At 48.5% G+C, this 27513-nt stretch overlaps 1 protein-coding gene across 7 annotated transcripts in view; it reads left to right on the top strand.

Moving 5' to 3' along the window:
• NAV2 (neuron navigator 2) overlaps positions 1-27513 on the top strand; it is a 606131-nt gene that overhangs the window by 153299 nt on the left and 425319 nt on the right. For all 7 annotated transcript variants that reach the window (XM_085643594.1, XM_085643596.1, XM_085643598.1 and 4 more), the window contains exon 3: positions 23253-23305. In XM_085643594.1, coding sequence (XP_085499720.1) covers positions 23253-23305 — 53 coding nt within the window. The remainder of the gene's footprint in view (positions 1-23252; positions 23306-27513) is intronic.

The raw sequence follows: 27513 nt of genomic DNA on the forward strand, positions 1-27513 counted from the left end.
TATAGTAGTATTACAAATATTATAAACAGGTTTATTCTAAAATCTTAATCTGGCAATTTCTGGTACTTAATCACAAAAGTGATTTCTTGATATATCCAGAAGCACAATTTCCCATCAATGTATATACATTAAAAACACATTATCTCGTCAGTATCACAATTAAAATAATCACAGATATCTCAAAACATATGAATGTCCCTGTATCCAAATAAAAATACTGTTACCAAAACCATAGGGTTGTCGACACAGCGTTTCGGTGGATGAAATTCAATAAGGCCACCTTTTTCAGGACTTTATTTATATGACAACAGTGATCTGTTTACTTTCCACGGAATGCATTAGTTCAGGGATTACGAATAACATTATATTCTTGACTGGGTCCGCACCCCACTGAAACTTTCAATAGTTCCTACCCATCAGACGTCTGCTACCATAGTTTCATCTGATTAAAAGCCAATTTGATTTGTGCTCTCCAACTATATCCTTGCTCTATGTGGAAATCCTATTTGTTATTAATGCCCTCTCGCCAGGTTCTCTTCAGTTACCCTTTTGGAGTCGGCATAGGAAGATTCTTTAACTAGAAGCCTAGTCCCATCTCTATGATCGGGTGTCTCTCTTCTGTTTAGCCCTCTGTGGGGTTAGACCACGCCCACCGCTTTCAATTTGTTATTTCATGTGCCATATCCCAATTGCTTTCATTTTATAGGTGAAACGCTCCTCTTTGTTCGGCCTGTGGGTGTGTTTTAAATCTTCTGGCCCTTTTTACATGTGGCCTTTCTTTTGGTTTTAGTTATCGTTTGTTCAGCGCACTATTTTATTTTTCACAATCAGTAGTCTCGCAAAATGTTTTGCTTCACCGTGGCCTCTTGTCACTTCGCGTGTGCATGTAATCTGCTCCTGTCTCTGAGCTGCTCATGTTGTCTTTGCTCCAGCCCCTCCCGTTGTCCGTGTTTGCCAATTCTATCGTTTTTTTTTTAGCGGGGGGGGGGGGGAGTTTACACAGCACAACCTCAACCCGAATGTATCCAAGAGCTTTACACGAGCACCAGTTGCGTTACAGATGGACACATTGATTTTAGGCTCAGGATGATTAAGAGATTTGCCCACCTTGGTTCGTGTCTTTCGGTGCAGGAAACATTTTGCCCTTCCCATCTGCACGGGGTCTCTCAACTGTTACTAGTGTTCACGAGGGCGGTAGTAACGGATTCAGTCGTGACGTAGTTTCCGCGAGTCGGTGACTGCAGAGACAAAGCACTACGAGGTGAGTTGCCGCAAGAAATACAATCCACGGCCATGCATGCACTGCAGGATTTTGCAGGCGGTGTGAGCCTGACCCTATGCCTGCTTTGGACAAAAAAAGTTACTGCCCTACTCCTGGAGAAAACAAGCATTTGCAATGCAAAAGTTCATGCATTTGCGAGAGTTTAAGCTGTTGGAATTGTAAATGACAATGCCTTTTATTTGTTTTAAAAACCAACACATAAATAAAAGGCATTGTCATTTACAATGCCTATTGCTCAAAGTCTGGCAAATGCGAGACCTATTTCATTGCAAATAGTTGTTGACAATGTTACTCATCTTGGGCTCTAGTGCATCGTGGCTTTATTGTCAGTCTCTAGGTTTGAGCGCTCCTTTTTGGCGATGGTGCTCTCCTCATGTTCTGGTGCATCTTGATTCTGGTGTCTGTCTCTAGGTTGGAGCGCTCCTTTTTGGCGATGGTGCTCAACTCGTGCTCTGGTGTCTGTCTCTATCTTGGAGCACTCCTTCTTGGCGATGGACATCACCACAAGCTCTAGTGCACTTTGACTCTGGTGTCTGTCTCCTGTTTGGAGCGCTCTTTGTTGTCGATGGCACTCACCTCAGGCTCTTACCCTCTGTGTTGCCTGACTTCCCTGGCTATGTTCTTTATTGATGGTGCCTGGGCGTAGCCTACTTCCCTCCTTTCTGGTCACAGTGCCTACATTTAAACTAACAACAGACACCTTCAGCCTACTTTGCTCTTTTTTGCTACAGTTCTTAAACGCAGCCTGCTAAGCGAGTTTCTGAGCCCTGTCTATGACTCTGGCCAGTTGCGCTCCTTTGTGCGACCGCACAACCCCCGTAAACAAGACTTTGATCCATCGCCTGTGCTGAGTGGTTGACCTGCGCATGTGCAAGCGATCCCAGGGGCCTTCGCAGATGTAGACTTGAAGTTCTCCGGTAGCACGTGCCGCCAGCCCGCTGAGCTATTCCGAGGAGTCACTTGTAAAAATAATCGCTAACTTTCCATCCTAAGCGAACTCCCACAAGGATAAATATAAAACAGCTGCAGCCCTGGCGTGGTCCACAGAATAGGTCTACGCTGGGAGGGAAAGTGACAACAGATGCATCTGCAAAACTCCATCTCCAGGGTCTGATCAGACATGTGTTTGTTGAAAAGGGTTGACCGTCCCCTCAAGAAGTCCTATTATACTGACTATGGGGGGATCCAATAACTTCTGTTTGATCTGCTTAATTGGACAGTGACTGCAGGCAAGGACCATTTTAATACCAATGAGCACAGATGTCAAGAAGCCATTGTCCTAAATCAGGGTTGTTTAGTGTAGATCTAAGTGGGCCCTCTCTATGCCAGATTTTCAAAGCAACCAATTGCTGCTTAAAGTAGTCTCGTATAGATTCATGGAATGTAAATTTATCTTAATGTGAATATCCTCAAAGTCTGGTTGGATCTGACCCTCCTGGGCCATTGTAGATTTAATGTCAAGCTTTTTTTCCTACTCTTTAACCAGCCATCCTCTACAGAGGTTTACAACACAGAGTGCCAGGTGCACAAAAGGTTCTCCCATCTTTGTTGGACCAGAGTGTATAAAAGAAACAAGCATTGGTAGTGCCTGGCTTGTAACGGAAAGTGCCTTGATGCGTCCTTCAATGCAGTCACTCATCCGTGTGAGGATGCACTCAATCACCCATCCACGAACTTATTCATCTATTGATTCATCCATTGACTTTTTCTAATGTTCATATACTCATCAATCGACAACACCACCCGCATAAACTCCCAGGCACTGAAGTGAGATGTTCAGCTGTCAGTCGGACATATTGCTGCTTGTTTGTGAGGGGGGTTTGGGAGTGCTTCCAGTATAGTGTTACTGCTGGTCTGTGAGGAGGAGCTTCAGAGGTCTGTCAAAGGAGTGCCACTGCTAGTCTGTGAGGGGGAGAGTGCTGTCATGCGGTGTGAGTGCTAACTTGTGAAGGTTGTGTGGTTGGTGCTTTTAACATGCAGAGGAGTGCAGCTGCTATTGCTACTGTGTGACTGCTATCCTATGATTGGTTGTACTTCTGGTTGTCTGGCTGTTACTCTGAAGGGGGTGGGAGCGCTACCGGTAGTATGAGGCCTTTGGTATGCACGGGGTATCAGAATGCTTCTGGTTGTTCTTCTGATCGTCTGGCTGTTACTCTGAAGGGGGTGGGAGCGCTACTAGTAGTATGAGGCTGCTGGTAAGCATGGGTATGAGGCTGCTAGTATGGATGGGGTATCGGAATGCTTCTGGTTGTTCTTCTGATTGACTGTTACTCTGAAGGGGGTGGGAGCGCTATCGGTAGTATGAGGCCAATGGTATGCACGGGGTGTTGTAATGCTTCTAGTTGTTCTTCTGATCATCTGGCTGTTACTCTGGAGGTGGTGGGAGTACCAGTAGTATGAGGCTGCTAGTATGCATGGGTATGAGGCTGCTAGTATGGATGGGGTATCAGAATGTTTCTGATTGTTTTTCTGGTTGTCGGGCTGTTACACTGAAGGTGTTGGGAGCGCTACCAGTAGTATGAGGCTGCTAGTATGCATGGGTATGAGGCTGCTAGTATGCAATGGGTATGAGGCTGCTAGTATGCATGGGTATGAGGCTGCTAGTATGCAATGGGTATCGTAATGCTTCTGGTTGTCTGTCTGTTACTCTGAAGGTGGTGGGAGCGCTACCAGTAGTATGAGGCTGCTAGTATGCATGGGTATGAGGCTGCTAGTATGCAATGGGGATGAGGCTGCTAGTATGCATGGGTATGAGGCTGCTAGTATGCAATGGGTATCGTAATGCTTCTGGTTGTCTGTCTGTTACTCTGAAGGTGGTGGGAGTGCTACCAGTAGTATGAGGCCGCTAGTATGCATGGGGTCTAAGAATGCTTCTGGTTGTACTTCTGGTTGTACTTCTGGTTGTCGGGCTGTTACTCTGAAGGGGTGGGAGTGCTACTGATACTAAGAGACTGCTAGTATGCATGGGGGGTAGGCATGCTTCTGGTAGATGGCGACGGGTACTCTGAATGAGTTTGATGGTGCTGTCGCTCTTCAGTATGTATAGGGTGTTTTACTTTTCCACCTTAAGGACTTCAGTGGTCCGTCATGTTTTCGCTGAGGCCATGGCTGAAGACATCCTGTGTACTTATTCAACAACGGACAAGTCTTATTCTTGAAACAACTCTGCAGCCATTGTTCCTAAGGGGAGTTGTCTTCCTCTGCTTGTGAGCCTTCATGATTTACTTTCCTTAATAAAGCTATCCAAAGATTGGACTGGGCGAAATAAACCCATCTATTTCCATTAATGCCCATTTATTTCGTTTTAGGAACCCATTCCCAGTGGCAGTTGGCAGCCCACCCCCACCTGCATGTATCGTAGACCTCGACTCAATGTGCAGAACCGGTGGTGCTTCCTGTATCAACAAGCACTGGTTACACCAATGAACAGAGTCTCAGCTCCCGCCCCCTGCACTTCCTAGTGCTCGAAGGCACCCACCAGCCATTGGAGCTTGTGATGTCACAATAGAGGCTCCTTGGGACAAGGGTTTGATAGTGAGCCTCTTCCGGGGCATGGGGCAATAACAGCATCTAAATGGAAGTCCATGTTGGGATGCAGCAACGGGATCATCTGGAATGGTTTACCTCTTGTCCCCTATGGTGACTTTTAGGGCCTCCTTCCATTTGGACCCAAACTGAGCATTAAGTACGCCCCTTTAACACTTGACCCTCTGGGTAGCGAAGCAGAGCAGTCCAACGCTTGCTTACGAGGTGGCGTAGGTTAGAAACTCGGACCTCCTCAAAGCTCACAATAACTGTTTTTAAAATGAAGCGCAGTATTTGCTTTTAAAATTAAAATGTTCTTTAACGCATACACAACTGAACACTACTCATTCAGATACAATTGTACACAGTGAAAACAAGAGTTCCCTGTTTCCCCGTGGACTAAAGATCTATTTATAAAGGTTAAACACTAGAACATCCCACTATAACAACCCCTTCGTTTGATGTTTCTCTTAGTTCAGCATGCAAAGCTCCTTTCTGTTGTATTTGTCACTTTGTTAAGAATATAAAACCCATCCTATTGCATCTGTCAGAGTTCACAATGTAAAACCCTTCCCTACTGTTTTTGACACAGGGTCTGTGTTATCAATGTCCCTGACTCTTACAACCAATAGAACAGCTTCATGAGAGGAGAAATAAACCTACTGCCTCATAAAATGCCCATACAGAAGAGGATGAACAAAGGGCCGGAGCCAAAGCCCCTCTCTGTATACTGCTTTTGATTCCCCTTATGCACTTAAGGATTGGCATGCCTATGCGTCCATGTTGGTCTTGCCTTCTCCTGCACCAGTCAGAAGCTGATCGACATAGGCCTTCTCCGTGCTCTTTCCAGCACATCCTTGTGCACCAACGCTCATGCACTGCACAGAGCCTGCTTTTAGGTTTACCCTTTTGTTATGGACACCAATTACACAGCAACATTTTTTAGAGGACGGGGTAATAATGCTCTTCTAAAATGTGCTCTGGTACCCCAATAAGTAAGGGTACGGTGTCTTGTGGCGTTTGCAGGTCTCCTCCAACCCACCTGTGTGGCTCATGGGAGCCGATAACAAGAGAGTATTGGGCGCCCACCCAGTGCTGTCTTGTGCAGGGAGGGGCCAGCTCAGTGGTTTGCGCTTCAAGGCCTCAAAGTACACAGAGGTTCTGTGAATATGCGGCAGGGCTGGCTGTAGGGCGGTGCGACCTGTGCCACCGCACCGGGTGCCTACTGCGCATGGCGGCGCCTGTTTGCTAATTTATAATGTGCTTAAAAGCACCTGCTTGCATGTTCCTAGCCTCAAGCAATTTTCAGGCAACAATTAACATGTCAAGAAAACTCCGTCCGGTGATTACTGTTCTTCCTGGCGAGATCTGAGTTTTGTGTAGTAGAAGTTTTGACTCCCTGAAGTTTTGACTCCTTGTAAGGTAGCGCATAGAGTTAATATGCCTGCTGCAAAGAACATGTACCATGCAGATCACAAAGTGAATATAATGTAAATAGGTCAGTGGGTTACTGCTTTTGTCGGAGACTTCCTTTTGTTAGTTGCAGTTAGCTATTAATTGTCATCAAAGAACTGCGTGCAGACTTCAAGGTATGGATTAGCGCGTATGATTTTTTCCCCCAGAATTTCATAATTCTAATGTTGCAAAAGGGGTTCATTTGGGTAGAAATCAGTTCTTGGTATTCAAGAGAGCCCAACTCCATTGTGTTACATTTTAAATTCAGAGTTTGTGCTTCTCCAGACCAAGTACTCTTCATTTATACTGCCTACCTGTATGGATTGAGTGGGTCACACACTTCCTGCGGCTCCGCGGTGCTTTGCCTCGCCTGCCGACCCCAACGTTCAGGGTTCAATTCTACCCTGAGTCTAGTCTTTTGTTTCGCCGCCCTGGTCCGCCTCATTTTTTCTTCCTGTGCCTGACTGCTGGTAATTCTGTTTTATTCCTCCGCTCTGTGCCTTAATTGTAATTTCTTGGTGCCTGACTGCTGGAATTTCTGTTTGTCTCCGCTCTGTGCCTTAATTGTAACTTCTTGGTGCCTTGATTGCCACCTATCTCATTTTGTCCTCTCTGTTGCCCTTATCCCACTCCTCTGTGCATAACTGCTGCTATCTTGTCTCCGCGCTGTGCCTCTCACTATTCTTTTTGTGCCCGACTGCTGTGTTATCTGATACTGTGCCCATTGTTGTGCCCGTTTTCTTTCTCCCCTTCTCACTCGTTCTGCTGGCGTTCCCCTTTCCCGCCACCGCTTCTCCCGTGACCCCTCCCGTGACCGCCTTGCTCCCGCCTCCAGGTCCCTCCCCTACATAATGGCGGCCACTGCGGGGTCACGCCGCTGGCGCACCTAAGACAAGCCCGTCCACGACCCGACCGCCGCCAGCGCCAGGACCCCTGGTTCTCCTCAACAACCTCGTCAACCTCGGACTAAAGCAGCTCGTCAACACGCCCACCCACAGAGCGGGCCACACCCTCGACACCATCTTCGCGGGAGGAACCAACATCTGCTTCCGCCACACCTCCCAACTCATCTGGATTGACAACCACTGCGTCCACTCCACCTTCAACACCACCAGCACCCCCAAACCCACCCGACGCCCGCAACGACGAAACTGGAGCAGAGTCGCAGAGGAGCAACTGAGCACCTCCCTCCGTCACCAAACCCCCATCGCCGCAACCGAAACCAACGCTGGAGCCACAGAATTTCACCGATGGATCTCCCGCTGCGCCGACAAGCTCGCACCCATCCGCCCCTGCCAAACAACGCCCGCTAAAAGCCGCCTGGTTTACCACAGAACTTCAAGAAGCCAGGCGCTCCTACAGACGCCTAGAGAAAACCTGGCGAAACCTGAAAACCACGGAAGCACGGAACAACCACAAGAGCACCCTGAAGGAATACCACCAGCACATAAGAGACACCAAACGGACTTTCATAAGAGACAGTCCAGACCAACGCAACCAACGCCAAGGAACTATTCAACATCATACAGCAGTTTGCAAAACCCGCCTGTGAAGCCACGGATGTCACACCCTCTCAGGAACTCTGCGACAAGCTCAGCTCCTACTTCCATCAGAAGATCAAGGCCCTCTACGACAATTACAGCGAACCAACGACCAGCACCACTCCCCTACCCACCGCCACCGCCAAGCCGACCGTCACGTCCTGGGATCCCGCTACCGTCGAACTCATCACTGTGACCATGAAGAAAACACACTAAGGAGCCCCAACTGACCCCTGCCCACCACACATCTTCCACAGAGCTGCCACCGCCATCGCCATCGCACCTGAACTAGGACGCACCATCAATGCATCCCTCAGATCAGGCATCTGCCCAGACGACAGGAAACGGGCAGAGGTTAAACCCCTCCTCAAAAAAGCATTGGCCGACCCAAAGGACCTGAAAAACTACCGGCCCATCTCTCTCCTCCCGTTTGCGGCCAAAGTCACAGAGAGACTCGTAAACGCTCAGCTGACCGCCTTCATAGAAGAGAACTCCATCCTGGACACCTCAATCTGGATTCCGCAGCGACCACAGCACTGAGACAGCCCTCCTCGCCGCCACCGATGACATCCGCATGCTACTGGACCAGGGACACACCGCAGCCCTTATCCTGCTAGACCTCTCTGCAGCCTTCGACACCGTCTCTCATCGCACTCTCGGGATCATCACTCAGCCCCACACACTTCAACATCTACATGGCTCCCCTCGCCGCCATCGTCAGACAGCATGGGCTCAGCATCGTATCCTACGCAGACAACACCCAGCTCATCCTCTCGCTCACAAAGAATCCCGAAGACACCAGACTCTGCTTCCAGGAAGGTATGAAGAACGTGGCAGCCTGAATGAGGGACAGCTGCCTGAAGCTCCATTCAGAGAAGACCGAGGGCCTCATCCTCGGACCCTGCACCTCTGCCTGGGATAACACCTGGTGGCCACCCACCCTCGGGAGCCCACCCACCCCTACAGACCACGCTCGAAACCTCGGCATCATCCTTGACTCCTCCATCTCCATGAACCACCAGATCAACGCCGTCACCTCCACCAGTTTCAACTGCCTTTGCTTCCTCCGTAAGACCTTCAAGTGGATCCCCGCCGACTGCAGAAGGACCATCACCCACACACTCATTACCAGCAGACGGGACTACGGAAACGCCCTCTACGCCGGAATCAATAAAACTCTTATTCACAGACTCAAGACCATTCAGAACGCTGCAGCGAAACTCGTCCTCGGGACACCGCGCCATGAGCACATGACCCATCATCTACAAGGCCTCCACTAGCTCCCCGTCGAGAAGAGGGTCAACTTCAAACTCCTCACCCACGCCTACAAGTCCCTCCACAACATTGGACCCAAATACCTCAACGAAAGAGTATCCTTCCACGTACCCAGGAGGAACCTCCGCTCCACCGACCTCGCCCTGACAGAGGTCTCCTGCATCTGCAGGAACAGAACCGGCGGGAGAGATTTTTCCCACATCGCAACCAGAACCTGGAATGAGCTTCTGGTTAACATCAGACGCTCCCCGACCCTGCACACTTTCAGGAAGGACCTCAAGACCTGGTTCTTCGAATGATTCGGAGCTGCCCCCCCACCCCCCTACAGCGCCTTGAGACCCTAACGGGTAAGTAGCGCGCTATATAAACTTCTGATTGATATGGATGACATGTGAATCTGTTGTCCTCTGTCTTATGTAACATTTCCCATACACTGATTTACACACTTATGATTGATTGTCTCTGTGTAATGTGTGTGTGTTATGTAAAGTGCTCTGAAACCCTTCACTTTTATGAGTGACGCTATCAAATGTATTAAATGCATCTGAGAGAGAGTGGTTATGGAGACTGTTAAAGGGTGGTAGAGAGGGAATCCGTGGCAGAGGTGGTCATTGGGGGCGCCAAAAAACATAGTCACACTGGGCGCCACCAGTGCTAAAGCCGGCCCTGATATGCGGTGTCTTTTATGCGGCACAATAGTCGGGCACCGTCTGCGAGTATTCTTGCAGTGAGGTCTGTTTCCAATCAGTGCGGTGGCAGCGGAATGAACCTGGGGCATTCAGCATCGCAGGTACCATTTAAAACATGAAACTCCACTCCTTGGATAAACTGAAAAGCAAGCTTCACATACAAGATGTGGAATCTCTAATTTGAGACCTGGTCACTGGCTGTGTAGGACAACATGGCTGTGGCCACTGGGCAAACCCAGCATGCGGCGAGACCAACCCACATCAGAGCGCATCTGCAGCGGATACTGCAGGTTCCCAGTCATTCATTTGAATAGTAATCGCATGGTTTGTTTGGTGTTTTTGCCAAAAGCGTTTAGCCCTTGGATTCACGAGAACAGGGTATACTTTGCAATTGTGGTGAAACCACTGCACTTCAGTAGTAGATTCTTGTGGGGCTTTTCATGCCAGCCCCCCTCCGCGACCTTGACTTCTATGAAAGAAGTCTGCTGAACTGTGTGCAGGTACATGAACAGATAGGAGGCAGGAAGGCCCCTCATCAACCCTGGCAGTGGGATGTATAAAGAATGGGCTGTGATGCATCATTAGCAGGAGGTCATTGCCCGGCTACCAGAGTTAATTACAGTGGACATTTCCAAGGCCAGGTTTACAGTGGACATTTCCAAGGCCAGGTTTACAGTGGACATTTCCAAGGCCAGGTTTACAGTGGACATTTCTTAGGCCAGGTAAGCCAGGCCGCAGCAGGGTGGTGTCCTAACACACCAGCAGGAAGTCTTCTGCCAGCCCCTCCCACAGAGGTGCTCGTGCCTGGGAGTAGATCCATTGTTTGCGATGTAATCCACCAGTTTATGTCTTAGCACTGTAAATGTGTGTTGTGTATGTTGACTGTGTGCCTGGTCACTGTATGTGCTGATCAATCCCTGCCACTGTGCCCAACGTGTTTCTGATAGTCACCGCCTGCCACCGGAGCGGCCGTGTTCATGCAAGATTAGACATTGGCTCACTGCGTACATTAGTTTTCATTGACAGTACTCTAACTAATTCCATTGGACACTGGTGAATATGTTACTCCACTGCCTTGCACAATAGTTTTGTTTTTACACTAGCCCCCTTGGGCAGTGGTGCGGCCTCACCACAGTTCTCTTGAACAGTGATCAGTTCTTGCACAAGTTTTCTTGGACAGTGGTGCATTTCTTCCAATACTTCCCTTGGACAATGATGTGGTTATTAAACTGATTCTCTTGGACAATGGCTATGTTTTTTACTCTAGTTCTCTAGGACGGTGGTTTGATTCTTTCAATCGTTTACTTGGACAGTGGTTTGGTTCTGTCAATAGTTCTCTTGGACAGTGATATCATTTGTTCACTAGTTCTCTTGGATAGTGGTTTGGTTCTATCAATAGTTCTCTTGGACAGTGATGTGGTTCTTTCACTAGTTCTCTTGGACAGTGGTTAGGTTCTTTCACTATTTCTCTTGACAGTGGTTTCATTCTTTTCAATAGTTCTCTTGGACAGTGATTTAATTTGTTCACAGCGTTTAGGTTCTTTCTTTAGTTCTCTTGGACAGTGGTTTAAGACTTGCAGTAGTTCTCTGGGAAATGGATTTTGTTCTTTCACTAGTTCTATTGGACAGTGGTTAGGTTATTTCACTAGTTTTCTTGGGCAGACATTTGATTCTTTCAATAGTTCTCTTGGACAGCGGTTTGGTTCTTTCACTAGTTCTCTTGGGCAGTGGTTTGATTCTTTCAATAGTTCTCTTGGACAGTGGTTAGGTTCTTTCACTAGTTCTCTTGGAAAGTGATTTGATTCCATCACTAGTTCTCTTGGACAGTGGTTAGGTTCTTTCACTACTTCTCTTGGACACCAGTTAGGTTCTTTCACTAGTTCTGTTGGACAGTGGTTAGGTTATTTCACTAGTTCTCTTGGACAGCAGTTAGGTTCTTTAACTAGTTCTATTGGATAGTGGTTTGATTATTTCACTAGTTCTCTTGGACAGTGGTTAGGTTCTTTAACTAGTTCTTTTGGATAGTGGTTTGATTCTTTCACTAGATCCCTTGGACAGTGGTTTGGTTCTTATACTAGTTCTCTTAAACATTGGTTTGATTCTTCCACTAGTTCTCTTGGACAGTGGTTTGATTCTTTCACTGGTTCTCTTGGACAGTGGTTTGGTTCTTACACTAGTTCTCTTGGACAGTGGTTTGATTCTTTCACTGGCTCTCTTGGACAGTGGTTTGATTCTTTCACTGGTTCTCTTGGACAGTGGTTTGGTTCTTACACTGGTTCTCTTGGACATTGGTTTGATTCTTTCACTGGTTCTCTTGGACAGTGGTTTGGTTCTTACACTAGTTCTCTTGGACAGTGGTTTGATTCTTTCACTGGCTCTCTTGGACAGTGGTTTGGTTCTTACACTAGTTCTCTTGGACATTGGTTTGATTCTTTCACTGGTTCTCTTGGACAGTGGTTTGGTTCTTACACTGGTTCTCTTGGACATTGGTTTGATTCTTTCACTGGTTCTCTTGGACAGTGGTTTGGTTCTTACACGAGCTTCTTTAGCCAGCTGCTCAGATCTTATACTCATTGTCTTGAACAGTGGTACGGTTCTTACAATAGTTTATTTGGGTAGTGGTTTCTGCAGTTTTCTTGGAGAGCAGTGTGGTACTTCTACTACTGTTCTTGGAGAGCGATGTGGTTCTTATACTACTGCTCACGAACAGTTGTCGTGCTTGGTTCTTACTTGAGTTTTTTTGGATAGTTTCAGGTTAGTTTTTTTGGACAGTAGTTAATTTATTAATATTTTTGGAGGAGAATTGTGCAGTTCTTGGAGTATTCCTGGTAAGTGGTTTGGTTTGACTACTAATTCTGTAGGATAATGGTTGGATTCTTGCACCAGTTCTAGATAGAGACTGGTTTTACCGCTAGTTCTCTGTGATAGTGAGTCTTCTATTCTTCTTAGACAGTGGTCTGGTTCTTACTGAAATTCCTTTGAATGGATCCCTGTACTGGCTGTTTTCTAAATTTGACCCTTTGTGCTTCTACGGGAAGGATGCGGCCCGAGGCAGAGTATTTCAACACCCAACAAGCTAGCACCCTCATGGTATCATTTCAGATTAAAAAGTGTGACATATTGACAGCCTAAACCACAGTACCTGCGCTGATGGGGCAAGAGCTGTCAGCATAGTGTACGCTCTGCGTCATTGAATATGCAGAACTCACCCTCATTCATAAAGAAACCACGGCTTTGACGGTCAGTCAAGAGGAGCAGACTCAATTTGGGAAACAGATGGAGGTCATCAATTATTAAAGGCAGATTTGCTATGTGCATTTATTTCCACTATGCGGTCATCAATTATTAAAGGGAGATTTGCTATGTGCATTTATTTACACTATGCACTTCTTGAACAGGCAAATGTGCACTAGGGTTAATGAGACTTCTGGCAAGCCTTTCCATGGGTTCTCTTTTACCTGCTACGAGACACCACTTGGTAACAGCCATTTGAGTCCTATTTCTTAATGTTCTCTAGCTTACTTTTAGGCTAAGTACAGGTCTTAAACCAATACGCTCTCTGAAAGCCATGCTTGTTGGGACTATTGCCTACAGAATGACCTGAAAGTGACTGTCACACTCAAAGATTGTGTCAGTTATTGATAAGTCTTGCGATTGGAGGAGGAAATGCCTAACTGCTCACTTTTGGATGTCTTTAGACATTGTTTGAAGGTGGTTGTGTTATACAGAAATATTTCTCAAAGTAGAAGGTTGTATCATCTACAGATTCAGGTCGCCAGGTATGATGTGATTTTTACTTGAATGAGAAGTTTTATTTGTTTTAGAAATTGTTCCTTTATTTTTTGAATCTCTGCGCTGCGTGCAGCATCGGATTAGGGTGAGCACCTCCCCAGGTCCTTATGTCACTGTTTCCAGTCCTGGACCCTTGAGATAGAATGCCGCATTTTGGTCCTGTAATTCCGATTTACTGTCATTAATCTAATCAGGTTACACAACTGAGGTTTGTAGGTGAAAATTTCAGGACCAGAGACAGTGCCTATAATGACCTGTAGCTGGGTCGCCACCCTACAGTGGATAACGGAAAAGTGATAGAATGTTGTTCTTGATATAGTACTTGCTACCACGGTCTTGAAGTCTCATGCCTGTAATGACCTGTAGCTGGGTCACCACTAGGGGTGGGCGGAATTTGCGAAAGTCACTTTCTCAAATTATCGCGAAAAAATGTTAAAAATCTCCGCAAACACGCGGAAATATCGCGAAGATGCGGAAGTTTTTTTCCCGCCCGTTCGCGGTATTTTCTGCGTGGTCGCGGCTCGCCAACGTACCCATGCGGTTGCTCGCGGGCGCGGCCATCTTGTTTTCACTTGTCTCGCGGTGCATGATCGCGAGAAGAAAGACGTGATCGCGCGACGAATGACATTACTGCAGGCGCGAACTGTCGCGAGACAGCGCAAATGGCTACCAACAATCCAACATCTCGTGGAAAATGCGACCGGATCGGGAAAACTTGTCGGCAAACGCGGGGATTCAGGTAAGGCGATCGCGCACGCGAGAATGTATTATTTTACAGCGCGAGCAAGCAAAAAATTTCCGGTAAAATGCGGATTGCGGAAATTTTTATATTTTCGCGCTCTCCGCGGAACACGAAAATGTCAAATTATCGCAATTTCCGCGACCGGAACGGAATTTTAGCCCAGGCCTAGTCACCACCCTACAGTGGAGATCGGAAAAGTGATAGAATGTTGTTCTTGATATAGGACTTGCTACCAAGGTCTTGAAGTCTCATGCCTGTGATGACCTGTAGCTGGGTCGCCACCCTACAGTGGAGATCGGAAAAGTGATAGAATGTTGTTCTTGATATAGTACTTGCTACCAAGGTCTTGAAGTCTCAGTTTGAATTTGTGTCGAAGTTTCAAACTCTGGTCCATTTGTTGCAATAACAGCACGATGGAAGGCTTGCAATAACAGGGCAGCACTAAAGTTTGGGCTAGTCACTGCAGGTTCCTGCTGTGGGATTAGTGACAGACCCAAAGTCCAACGAAGTACACCTCTTCCCGCTTGAGGTGTCCCTGTTCCCAGATATGTTATATCTTCATGAGATTAGGACCCTAGCGTGTGAAGCCGAGCGGTTTCTATGGAGATGAGCCTGATCCAAGCTGAAAGGATTCTAGGAAAGGATCTAGTTAACTCTGCACCTGGAAGGGAGTCCATAAAGGGGGGCAGGGAAGGACTCGACTCGAGTAAAGAAGATGCCTGTGGCTGTAAATTTGTCGCCCTGCAGACTTCCTGGTGGCGGCTCTTTGTTTACTGCTGTCTTGGGGAGAGGCACACAGAGACCATGGCTGTCTGAAGGAGCTAAGCAAACATTTCAGGGGCTCGCCACTTTGTGTTTTACCTTCAGCAATGTGTCCCCATCCCCAAGGTGTCCCTTTCAGGACTGCCTCAAGGAAGCCTGGGGCGGCGTTGTATTTTTATGAGGAGCTCTGATGAAAGCGAGGGACGGATAGGGAAAATGCAGCATTTCTTACTTTTTGATGAGTTCGAAATGTGGTTTACATTTGGGAATGCCATGACTTTTTTGCAGCTGCTCCTGCGCTACAAGATGGTGGCTTCAAAGATATTCCAGCTAGGGCGCGGGGCAAGGTCTGCATGGGCGTCTTATGTAGAGTGAAGCAATGAGACGGAAGATCTGGGGGAGACTTGTAGGCACCTGGTGTAGAAATACGTTCAACCACTGCTGCACTTCACACCTCTAAGCACCAGGAGAGCCGTTTCATGCCCGCTGTCCAGGATAACCCTGAGCATGTAGATATGTCCCTCTGAGCATTCATCATTACTGGGTGTAACGGAAGCATAGCCTGGATCATTCCCTCCTGGACCTACGCTGGACACCCATAATTTAACACTTTGGAGAATACAGGTGCAGCATTCCAGACATTATTGTAGAACAGGGTGTCATAAAATATATTCGGGAAAAGTTCAAGAATTGCCCAAGGATAGTCTTTATAAAAAATAAATGAAAAAAAAACGCACATCAGTGCGTAAAACAACCTCCCGGCACGGGTGACAAGAAAGAGGGCAACGACATAACTGGAATGTAGTAGATTGTAGGGCATTGTGGCAAAGAGGGAAATATGCAGGGTAGTGGTGCACTCGGGCCAGTACGGTCACCAGTTATGGGCAGCGTCACAATGTGCCGACCACTCGGTGGCCACTCACGGGGGTTCGGTGGTAAATGCCACTTTGGCTAGGGCAGCAGAAATCCATGCTTAATCTCACAGTTGATAGGACCAGGTCTCCCGGTACCGTCTGGGGTCTCCGAAGTTTTTTTTATTTTGCTATACCCGTCGTTTTATGTGCCTCGAGTCACTGCTTCGACCCACATCTAACTTCTGAGTTTCTTGCCAGCGCCCTTATCTATGAAAGTTTTACCCCAGCTGTGAGCAGCATGAATGGGTATGCAACAGGAAATGACGTTTTACTCTTCAGCGTTAAGTTGCCCTTGTTTGTAGGGCGGCCTTCGAACACCCTGTGTTCATACAGCAACGCGCTGCCCATAAACAACTGGTGACGTATCTACGAAACTTCGTCCCTCTTAAGGGACATTCCACCGGGTGTTTGATGTAAGGGGTTGCGCTTTATCTGACGCCCCCACCCTTAAATCCCGCAGCGGCACATGCAAGTCCTGACGCCTGCCCGTCGTGAAAGTTTTTTTCTGAGTGCCTGTTAAAACGTGTGGTATTTCACCGGCGACAGGTGCAATTGCGCCCTCCCTTAATATTTGGCCTGTCTCTTAGTCATTATTACGTCCTGAATGTTTCCAGATATTCTGGAAAGGTTTGGGCCTCCATTCCCGGTGACAGGGGAGCTTCTGTTGTCAATAGTGAGGCAGGGAGGCTAGGGTGGTCCCTGGTACTATTGTCAATAGTGAGGCAGGCTAGGGTGCTCCCGGGTACTGTCATCAATAGTGAGGCAGAGAGGCTTGGGTGGTCCCTGGTACTGTCAGCAATAGTGAGGCAGGCAGGCTAGATTGGTCTCAGGTACTGGTGTCAATAGTGAGACAGGCAGACTAGGGTGGTCTCTGGTACTATTGTCAATAGTGAGGCAGGAAGGCTAGGGTGGTCCCTGGTACTATTGTCAATAGTGAGGCAGGGAGGCTAGGGTGGTCCCTGGTACTATTGTCAATAGTGAGGCAGGGAGGCTAGGGGGTCCCTGGTACTATTGTCAATAGTGAGGCAGGCAGGCTAGGGTGGTCACTGGTACTATTGTCAATAGTGAGGCAGGCAGGCTAGGGTGGTCCCAGGTACTATTGTCAATAGTGAGACAGGCAGACTAGGGTGGTCTCTGGTACTATTATCAATAGTGAGGCAGGAAGGCTAGGGTGGTCCCTGGTACTATTGTCAATAGTGAGGCAGGCAGGCTAGGGTGGTCCCAGGTACTATTGTCAATAGTGAGGCAGGGAGGCTAGGGTGGTCCCTGGTACTATTGTCAATAGTGAGGCAGGCAGGCTAGGGGGTCCCTGGTACTATTGTCAACAGTGAGGCAGGGAGGCTAGGGTGGTCCCTGGTACTATTGTCAATAGTGAGGCAGGAAGGCTAGGGTGGTCCCTGGTACTATTGTCAATAGTGAGGCAGGCAGGCTAGGGGGTCCCTGGTACTATTGTCAACAGTGAGGCAGGGAGGCTAGGGTGGTCCCTGGTACTATTGTCAATAGTGAGGCAGGCAGGCTAGATTGGTCTCAGGTACTGGTGTCAATAGTGAGACAGGCAGACTAGGGTGGTCCCTGGTACTATTGTCAATAGTGAGGCAGGCAGGCTAGGGTGGTCCCAGGTACTATTGTCAATAGTGAGACAGGCAGACTAGGGTGGTCTCTGGTACTATTATCAATAGTGAGGCAGGAAGGCTAGGGTGGTCCCTGGTACTATTGTCAATAGTGAGGCAGGGAGGCTAGGGTGGTCCCTGGTACTATTGTCAATAGTGAGGCAGGGAGGCTAGGGTGGTCCCTGGTACTATTGTCAATAGTGAGGCAGGCAGGCTAGGGTGGTCCCAGGTACTATTGTCAATAGTGAGGCAGGGAGGCTAGGGTGGTCACTGGTACTATTGTCAATAGTGAGGCAGGCAGGCTAGGGTGGTCCCAGGTACTATTGTCAATAGTGAGACAGGCAGACTAGGGTGGTCTCTGGTACTATTATCAATAGTGAGGCAGGAAGGCTAGGGTGGTCCCTGGTACTATTGTCAATAGTGAGGCAGGCAGGCTAGGGTGGTCCCAGGTACTATTGTCAATAGTGAGACAGGCAGACTAGGGTGGTCTCTGGTACTATTATCAATAGTGAGGCAGGAAGGCTAGGGTGGTCCCTGGTACTATTGTCAATAGTGAGGCAGGCAGGCTAGTATGGTCCCTGGTACTATTGTCAGTAGTGAGGCAGGCAGGCTAGGGTGGTCCCTGGTACTATTGTCAATAGTGAGGCAGGGAGGCTAGGGTGGTCCCTAGTACTATTATCAATAGTGAGGCAGGGAGGCTAGGGTGGTCCCAGGTACTATTGTCAATAGTGAGGCAGGCAGACTAGGGTGGTCACTGGTACTATTGTCAATAGTGAGGCAGGCAGGCTAGGGTGGTCACTGGTACTATTGTCAATAGTGAGGCAGGCAGGCTAGGGTGCTCCCTGGTACTATTGTCAATAGTGAGGCAGGCAAACTAGGGTGCTCCCGGGTACTGGTGTCAATAGTGACATAGGCAGACTAGGGTGGTCCCTGGTACTGATGTCAATAGTGAGGCAGTCAGGCTGGGGTGCTCCTGGTACTGTCAGCAATAGTGAGGCAGGGAGGCTAGGGTGGTCGCTGGTACTGTCATCAATAGTGAGGCAGGCAGACTAGATTGGTCTCTGGTACTATTGTCAATAGTGAGGCAGGCAGGCTAGGGTGGTCCCAGGTACTATTGTCAATAGTGAGACAGGCAGACTAGGGTGGTCTCTGGTACTATTATCAATAGTGAGGCAGGAAGGCTAGGGTGGTCCCTGGTACTATTGTCAATAGTGAGGCAGGCAGGCTAGTATGGTCCCTGGTACTATTGTCAATAGTGAGGCAGGCAGGCTAGGGTGGTCCCTGGTACTATTGTCAATAGTGAGGCAGGGAGGCTAGGGTGGTCCCTAGTACTATTATCAATAGTGAGGCAGGGAGGCTAGGGTGGTCCCAGGTACTATTGTCAATAGTGAGGCAGGCAGACTAGGGTGGTCACTGGTACTATTGTCAATAATGAGGCAGGCAGGCTAGTATGGTCCCTGGTACTATTGTCAATAGTGAGGCAGGCTAGGGTGGTCCCTGGTACTATTGTCAATAGTGAGGCAGGGAGGCTAGGGTGGTCCCTAGTACTATTATCAATAGTGAGGCAGGGAGGCTAGGGTGGTCCCAGGTACTATTGTCTATAGTGAGGCAGGCAGACTAGGGTGGTCACTGGTACTATTGTCAATAGTGAGGCAGGGAAGCTAGGGTGGTCCCAGGTACTATTGTCAATAGTGAGGCAGGGAGGCTAGGGTGGTCCCAGGTACTATTGTCAATAGTGAGGCAGGCAGGCTAGGGTGGTCACTGGTACTATTGTCAATAGTGAGGCAGGCAGTCTAGGGTGCTCCCTGGTACTATTGTCAATAGTGAGGCAGGCAAACTAGGGTGCTCCCGGGTACTGGTGTCAATAGTGACATAGGCAGACTAGGGTGGTCCCTGGTACTGATGTCAATAGTGAGGCAGTCAGGCTGGGGTGCTCCTGGTACTGTCAGCAATAGTGAGGCAGGGAGGCTAGGGTGGTCCCTGGTACTGTCATCAATAGTGAGGCAGGCAGACTAGATTGGTCTCTGGTACTATTGTCAATAGTGAGGCAGGGAGACTAAAGTGGTCCCTGCTTCTGTTGTCAATAGTGAGGCAGAGAGGCTAGGGTGGTCCCTGCTTCTGTTGTCAATTGTGAGGTTGGCAGGCAAATGTGGCCCCTGGTACTGGTGTCAATAGTGACACAGGCAGACTAGGGTGCTCCTGGGTACTGGTATCAATAGTGACGCAGGCAGACTAGGGTGGTCCCTGGTACTGGTATCAGTAGTGAGTCATAGAAGCAAGGGTGGCCCCTGGTACTGGTGTCAGTAGTAATACAGGCAGACTAGGGTGGTCCCTGTACTGGTGTCAATAGTGAGTCGGGAGGCTTGGGTGGTCCCTGGTACTGGTGTCAATAGTGAGGCAGGGAGGCTAGCGTGGTCTCTGGTTGTGTTGTCAATAGTGAGTCGGGGAGGCTAGGGTGGTCCCAGTACTGTTGTCCATAGTGAAGCAGGGAGACTAGGGTGGTCCCTGGTACAGGTATCTGTAGTGAGTCAGGCAGGCTAAGGTGGTCCCGGTACTGGTGTCAATGGTGAGTCAGGGAGGCTCGGGGGGTCCCTGGTACTGGTGTCAGTAGTGACACAGGGAGGTAGACTAGGGTGGCCCCTGGAACTGGTGTCCATAGTGAGGTAAGCAGGCTAAAGTGGTCCATAATACAGTTGTCCATAGTGAGGCAGGCAGGCTAGGGAGGTCCCTGGTACTGGTGTCAATAGAGCGGCTTGGATGGTCCCTGGTACTGGTGTCAATAGTGAGTAAGGGAGGCTAGGGTCCCTGGTACTCGTGTCAATAGAGAGTCGGGGAGGCTAAGGTGGTCCCTGGTACTGGTGTGAATAGTGAGGCTGGCAGACTAGAGTCGTCCCTGGTTCTGGTGTCAATAGTGAGATTGGGAGGCTAGGGTGGTGCCTGATACTGTTGTCCATAGTGAGGCATGGAGGCTAAAGTGGTTTCGGGTACTGGTGTTAATAGTGAGACTGGCAGCATAGGGTGGTCCCTGGTACTGGTGTTAATAGTGAGATAGGGAGACTAGGGTGGTCCTTGCTTCTGTTGTCAATTGTGTGTCAGGGAGGCTAGGGTGACCCCTGGTACTGTTGTCCATGGTGAGGCAGAGAAGCTAGGGTGGTCCCTGGTACTTATAGTGTGGCAGGGAGACTTTGGGTGGCCCTTGGTACTGGTGTCCATAGTGAGGCAAGCAGGCTAGGGTGGTCCATGGTACAGTTGTCAATAGTGAGGCAGGAAGGCAGGCTAGGGAGGTCCCTGGTACTGGTGTCAATAGGGAGGCTAGGGTGACCCCTGGTACTGGTGTCAATAGTGAGTCGAGGAGGCTAGGGTGGTCCCTGGTACTGTTGTTCATAGTGAGGCATGGAGGCTAAAGTGGTTTCTGGTACTGGTGTCATTAGTGATACAGGCAGGCTAGGGTGGCCCCTGGTACTGTTATCAATAGTGGTGCAGACAGACTAGGGTGGTCGCTGGTGTTAATAGTGACACTGGGAGGCTAGGGTGGCCCCTGGTACTGTTGTAATGCGTGGGACCAGACAGGCCTAGGTGGGGGAGAGGTGGGGGTCCTCCTGAGTGCAATGACACGAGCCCGCGTTTCTGGTTCAAGTAACAGATCAAGCCTCGTTAAGCTGACCAGCGCTGCCAGCCTTCATCTCGCCCGCTGGGGGCTGCTCGTAGCCCCTGTAAAGTGTGTTGACACAGAGAGAAGTAGTTCTTGGAAAGAACAAACACAGCCGCCTCTGCCTGAAGGCGCCACCACGAGTGTAAGACAGAGTTTGATCTCAAGGACCAGTGCCCAGGGTTTGGTGAAAGGACTTTTCATGGCAGCGATGAGTTGGCCTTAGAGCCGCACCGGGTAGACCAGTCGACGAGGAGATGGAGACGGCCGGTGCCACCTGTGCCAGGTGCAAAGGAGAGGTAAGGAGGTGTCACCCGAGGAGCAGCGCGCTAGGCCCCGATCTTGTCGCCAGGACTGGCCTCAACCCCGGAGCACGAGGTGTGGGCGCTTCTCAGGCACGTCCTGGTAAGTGCCAGGAGAGATAAGACCAGCCTGCTTTATTATAGCGTCTATTCTGGCACGGGGGCACCATTGATGCCCTTTGACAGGTGCCACCGCCTCGGGGACTCGGAGAGGGAATTGTAGGGCCGGAGAAGAATCTGTCCAAAGTTGGCACTGATGCAAAGCCAGATCGAGGGTTTTTTTAGGCATTTGTGCCAGGGCCAAGCCCCTGGCACCGAAGGATAGCAAAGCAATTTTCTCTTGGGCATCAAGCCGCTTTGAAATGAGCAGCTCTGTTACTCTGTGACTCTGCTGTTTCAACTCTGCACCTTCGTATTGCTTGTATATACATTTATTGGTTATATTTCCACCATTCGGCTTCTTGAGGAACGAGGGATGTCCTTGGTAATGTAAATGTCCAGCTGTTTTCATTTATGTATATGAAGGGGTTTAGCATGCTTCTTAGCAGTTTCCATGTCAGCATATACATTGAGGAAACACTGCCCAAGATCACACAGGTTGGTGAAACAGGATAGCCACGATCGGACCACTTGTGTCTCCAGCTTAACAATTGTAAAAGGTCACCACAAGACCTGCTCCCCCGTGGCTCATGAATCACGATTGAAAGATTTTATTGTAAAATAAAATGAGGGAAGACAGTCCTAAGTGTCAGAGGGCGGCCGGGGAATGACAGGTCGTTTCCCATACAGGGTGGGGTTGTAGGTGTCAGCCTAGAGTTAAGTTCAACACATGTGTTTTGTTAAGAATTTAAGGTCAGGTGTACAAATACTAAGAAAAGCGATTTCCAAACAACGATTTTTACCGAATCGCTATTCTTAATGTACTAAGCGTAACATTTTGAAATAGTTATTCCTAGTGGATCGCAAATCAACGTACCTCACGAATATTAATGAGGTAGGCCACCGTTTGCGAGTCATTAGGAATGGTAGCCATCACAAGAATGGTGGCCTGCTAGGGTCAGTAGACCACCATTCCAGTGATTGTTTTTAAATAAAACAATTTTTTTTTGTTTGAAATGCAGCCCATTTTCCTTAAAGCGAACAGGATGCATTTAAAAAGGAAAACATTAAACATTTAAAATTATTTTTTTTTAAGAGTAGACAGGGGTCTGTGGCCTGCACTTAAAATATATATTTTTTAACATCTCAAAGAGTAAGGGGACCCCCTTCCCTGGCTTTTGCACATTGAAAAATGCTTTTTTTACAGTTACAAACGGCCCGAGTCTACAAATCGGGCCTTTTTGCGACTTCAAAAAAGCTTTGTAGATCTGGCCCTATACAGGTTTGGAAAGATGACTGAATGCCGTTACCCTTTAGTGGCCTCTGATGGTCTTCAACCGAGGTATAGCGCACCACGGGTTATGAGGTTGGTTTCCTGCCCCCTTAGTTGCATACCATCCCCAGTTGTCCCCTGGGGGTGTTCGCCCCTTGTGCAGCTGTCCTGTGAGGGGACAGTGCAGTGGGTCTTCCCACGGCTATCACAGTGCACCCTTGGCACTTTGCTCTCACTGGACTGGCATTGGAATTAATCAAGTGTAAAAGTCAGCACAAAGTGCATGATTAAAGTGCTCCCCTCACACCTTGCCCTACCTTACATGCTTTCTTTATCTTTCAGCCAACGAGAGAATTGAAGACATCAATGGATGTCCGAAGAGCCGTTCACAAATGGTGAGTTTTTGGTGCCCTGGCACTATGTGTTTTCTGTCATTTTAAAAAATGGTGAGTTTGTGGTGCTCTGGCACCTTGTGGTTTCTGTCACTCTCACAAATGGTCAGTTTGTGGTGCTCCAGCAACTTGTGTTTTCTGTCAGTCTCACAAATGGTGAGTTTGCAGTCACCCGAAACCTTGTGTTTTCTGTCACTCTCAAAAATGGTGAGTTTGTGGTGCCCCGGCACCTTGTGTTTGTCACTCTCACAAATGGTGAGTTTGTGGTGCCCCGGCACCTTGTGTTTTATGTCACTCTCACAAATGGTCAGTTTGTGGTGCCCTGGCACCTTGTGTTTTCTGTGACTCTCACAAATGGTGAGTTTGTGATGACCCGGAACCTTGTGTTTTCTCTGTCACTCTCACAAATGTTAAGGTTGTGGTTCCCCGGCACCTTGTGTTTTCTGTCACTCTCACAAATGGTGAGTTTGTGGTGCCCCGGCACCTCGTGCTTTCTGTCACTCTCACAAATGGTGAGTTTGTGGTACCCCCGGCACCTTGTGTTTTCTGTCACTCTCACAAATGGTGAGTTTGTGGTTCTCCAGCACCTTGTGTTTTCTGTCACTCTCACAAATGGTGAGTTTGTGGTGCCCCGGCACCATGTGTTTTGTTTAACTTTTACAAATGCTGATTTTTTGGTGTGCTGGCACCGTGCCTCTTTTGTTTCCTTCACGTATGGTGAATTGTTGTTAACTTGGCAATTCGCCTATGCAGTCACTGTCACACGTGGCGAGTTTTTGGTGCCCTGGAAGTTTGTGTATTCTGCTACGTTACATATTGAGAGTTTTGGGCGCCTTTCACACCGTATGTACTGTCATAAATTGTGAGTTTTGGGTGCCCTGGCAGCTAGTGTATTCTGTCACTTCACATATTGAGAGTTTTTGATGCCTTTACCGCTATGTGTACTTTGCCCCTTTCGTAAATTGAGAGTTTTTGGTGCCATGCCACCTTGTGTCTTCTGCCACTTTTACAAACAGTCCATTTTTGGTTCCCTAGCAATGATCTCTGCTGTCACTCACAGTTAACACATTTATTTTCCCTGGCACTGCACCTAGAGTGTTTCTTTCATAAACCTGCTGGCACTATGCCTATTCAGACTCCTTCACAATTGGTGGTTTTTTTATTGCCACGCCTCGTTCACAAATGGTGAGTTGTTGGTTTCTTTGCACTGTGCCTCTTCTATAACTTTAATTTTTTTTGCGTTATTGGTGCTCTGGCGCGGTGGGCGTTTTGTTTCTTTCACAGTTGCTCCCTGGCACCTTACGAACTGTGCACCTTACACTGTCACATAAAGGAGGCTCTCTGTGGGCGAGTGTGGCCCTGGACAGTTTGATTCTGGAGCCCTTTGTCTAATGTTGAGTTTTATCCGATTCGAAACGCATATTCTTTACGGTCATTAATTGCAGTTATTGGATGGAACAACAAGTAAGCAAAGGAAGTGTAAAGCGGGAGCCCCTTTTCACGTTGTGTGAAACGGCCACACTGTTGACAGCCCAGTGCCTTTAACTGATAGACCCTCTGCAAGCAAAGCGTGATGTGTGCTTCTTAAAGCAAAGCGTGATGTGTGCTGCTTGAACTGTCTGCAGGCAAAGCGTGATGTGTCTACTTAGACCCTCTGCAAGCAAAGCGTGATGTGTGCTGCTTAAACCTCTCTGCACGCAAAGCGTGATGTGTGCTGCTTAAACTGTCTGCAAGCAAAGCGTGATGTGTGCTGCTTAGACCGTTTGCAAGAAAAGCATGATGTGTGCTTCTTAAAGCAAAGCGTGATGTGTGCTGCTTAAACTGTCTGCAAAGAAAACGTGATGTGTGCTGCTTGAACTGTCTGCAGGCAAAGCGTGATGTGTCTACTTAGACCCTCTGCAAGCAAAGCGTGATGTGTGCTGCTTAGAATCAAGCAATGCGTGATGTGTGCTGCTTAGAATCAAGCAAAGCGTGATGTGTGCTGCTTGAACTGTCTGCAAGAAAAGCATGTGTGTGCTGCTTAAAGCAAAGCGTGATGTGTGCTGCTTGAACTGTCTGCAGGCAAAGCGTGATGTGGCTACTTAGACCCTCTGCAAGCAAAGCGTGATGTGTGCTGCTTAGAATCAAGCAAAGCGTGATGTGTGCTGCTTGAACTGTCTGCAAGCAAAACGTGATGTGTGCTGCTTAAACTCTGCAAGCAAAGCGTGATGTGTGCTGCTTAAACTGTCTGCAAGAAAAGCATGTGTGTGCTGCTTAAAGCAAAGCGTGATGTGTGCTGCTTGAACTGTCTGCAGGCAAAGCGTGATGTGGCTAATTAGACCCTCTGCAAGCAAAGCGTGATGTGTGCTGCTTAGAATCAAGCAAAGCGTGATGTGTGCTGCTTGAACTGTCTGCAAGCAAAACGTGATGTGTGCTGCTTAAACTCTGCAAGCAAAGCGTGAGTGTGCTGCTTAAACTGTCTGCAAGCAAAGCATGTGTGTGCTGCTTAAAGCAAAGCGTGATGTGTGCTGCTTAAACTGTCTGCAAGCAAAGCGTGATGTGTGCTGCTTAGAACCTCGGCGAGCAAAGCTTGATATGTACTGCTTAGAATCAAGCAAAGCGTGATGTGTGCTGCTTAGACCGTTTGCAAGCAAAGCGTGATGTGTGCTGCTTAAAGCAAAGCGTGAGGTGTGCTGCTTAAACTGTCTGCAAGCAAAGCGTGATGTGTGCTGCTTGAACTGTCTGCAAGCAAAGCGTGATGTGTGCTACTTAGACCCTCTGCAAGCAAAGCGTGATGTGTGCTGCTTGAACTGTCTGCAAGCAAAGCGTGATTTGTGCTGCTTAGAACCTTGGCGAGCAAAGCTTGATATGTACTGCTTAGAATCAAGCAAAGCGTGATGTGTGCTGCTTAGACCACTTGCAAGCAAATGGCAATGCTTTGACTCTCCGAAAGCAAAGCATGATGTGTTCTGCTTACACTGTGTGCAAGAAAGTGTAATGTCTGCAGTCTAGAGACCTTCAGCGGTCAAAGCTTGAAATGTGCTGTGATGTGTGCTGCTCAGGCGCTGTAGAGTGATATGTGCTTCTAAGATCCTCTGCACTTCTAAGACCCTCTGCAAACAAAGCATGATGTGTACTGCTTAGACTCTCTAGCGTGACGTGTTCTGCTCAGATGCTCTGCAAGCAAAGCGTGATATGTGATGCAGGCAAAGTTTTATGTGTAATGTTTAGACTCTGCGTAGAAAGCATGACTTGTGATGCTTAGACTCTTAGAAACCAAGCGTGATGTGTTCTGCCAAGACTGTCTAAGTGTGATGTGTGCTGTGTAGACCCTCTGCAAGCAAAGCATCATGGGTGCCGTTAAGGCTCTCTGCAAGCAAAGGATCATGGGTGCCGCTTAGGCCCTGTGCAAGCAAAGCATCATGGGTGCCGCTTAGGCCCTGTGCAAGAAAAGCATCATGGGTGTCGTTTAGGGCCTGTGCAAGCAAAGCATCATGGGTGCCGTTTAGGCTCTCTGCAAGCAAAGCATCATGGGCCGTTTAGGCTCTCGGCAAGCAAAGCATCATGGGTGCCGTTTAGGCTCTCTGCAAGCAAAGCATCATGGGTGCCGTTTAGGCCCTGTGCAAGCAAAGCATCATGGGTGCCACTTAGTCCCTGTGCAAGCAAAGCATCATGGGGGCTACTTAGACTCTCTGCAAGTAGTGTCCTGTGTGCTTCACCACCCCATAAAACACTTCCCATGTTCAATGTGGCTCTCTCCCTCATGTCCTTCTACTCAGCAGAACACTTCCTATACTCCCAGTTGCTCTCTTCCTCGTGTGCTTCACCCCCGCAAAGCCTTCATCCTGCACTCTTTGTTGCTCTCCCCATGTCATGATTCGTCCCCGAAAACCACCTCAACCCCTCGCTCAGTGCTGCTCTCGTCCTCATGAGCTACCCCACACTGTGTGTTGCTCTCCCTTGTGTGTTTATCCCTCTGTAGACACCCCTCAACCATGCTCTGGGTTGCTCTCTTCCTTGTGTGCTTCTCCACTGTAAATTCCCCTCTCCCATGCTCTGTGTTGCTCTCTCCCTTGTGTGCTTCTCCCCCTATACACTTCCCTCTCCCATGCTCCGTGTTGTTCTCTCCCTCGTGTGCTTCTGCCCCTATAAACTACCCTCTCCCATGCTCCGTGTTGTTCTCTCCCTCGTGTGCTTCTCCCCCTGTAAACTCCCCTCTCCCATGCTCCGTG

The sequence above is a fragment of the Triturus cristatus genome, chromosome 3_1, assembly GCF_964204655.1.
Source record: "Triturus cristatus chromosome 3_1, aTriCri1.1, whole genome shotgun sequence".
Taxonomy (NCBI): domain Eukaryota; kingdom Metazoa; phylum Chordata; class Amphibia; order Caudata; family Salamandridae; genus Triturus; species Triturus cristatus.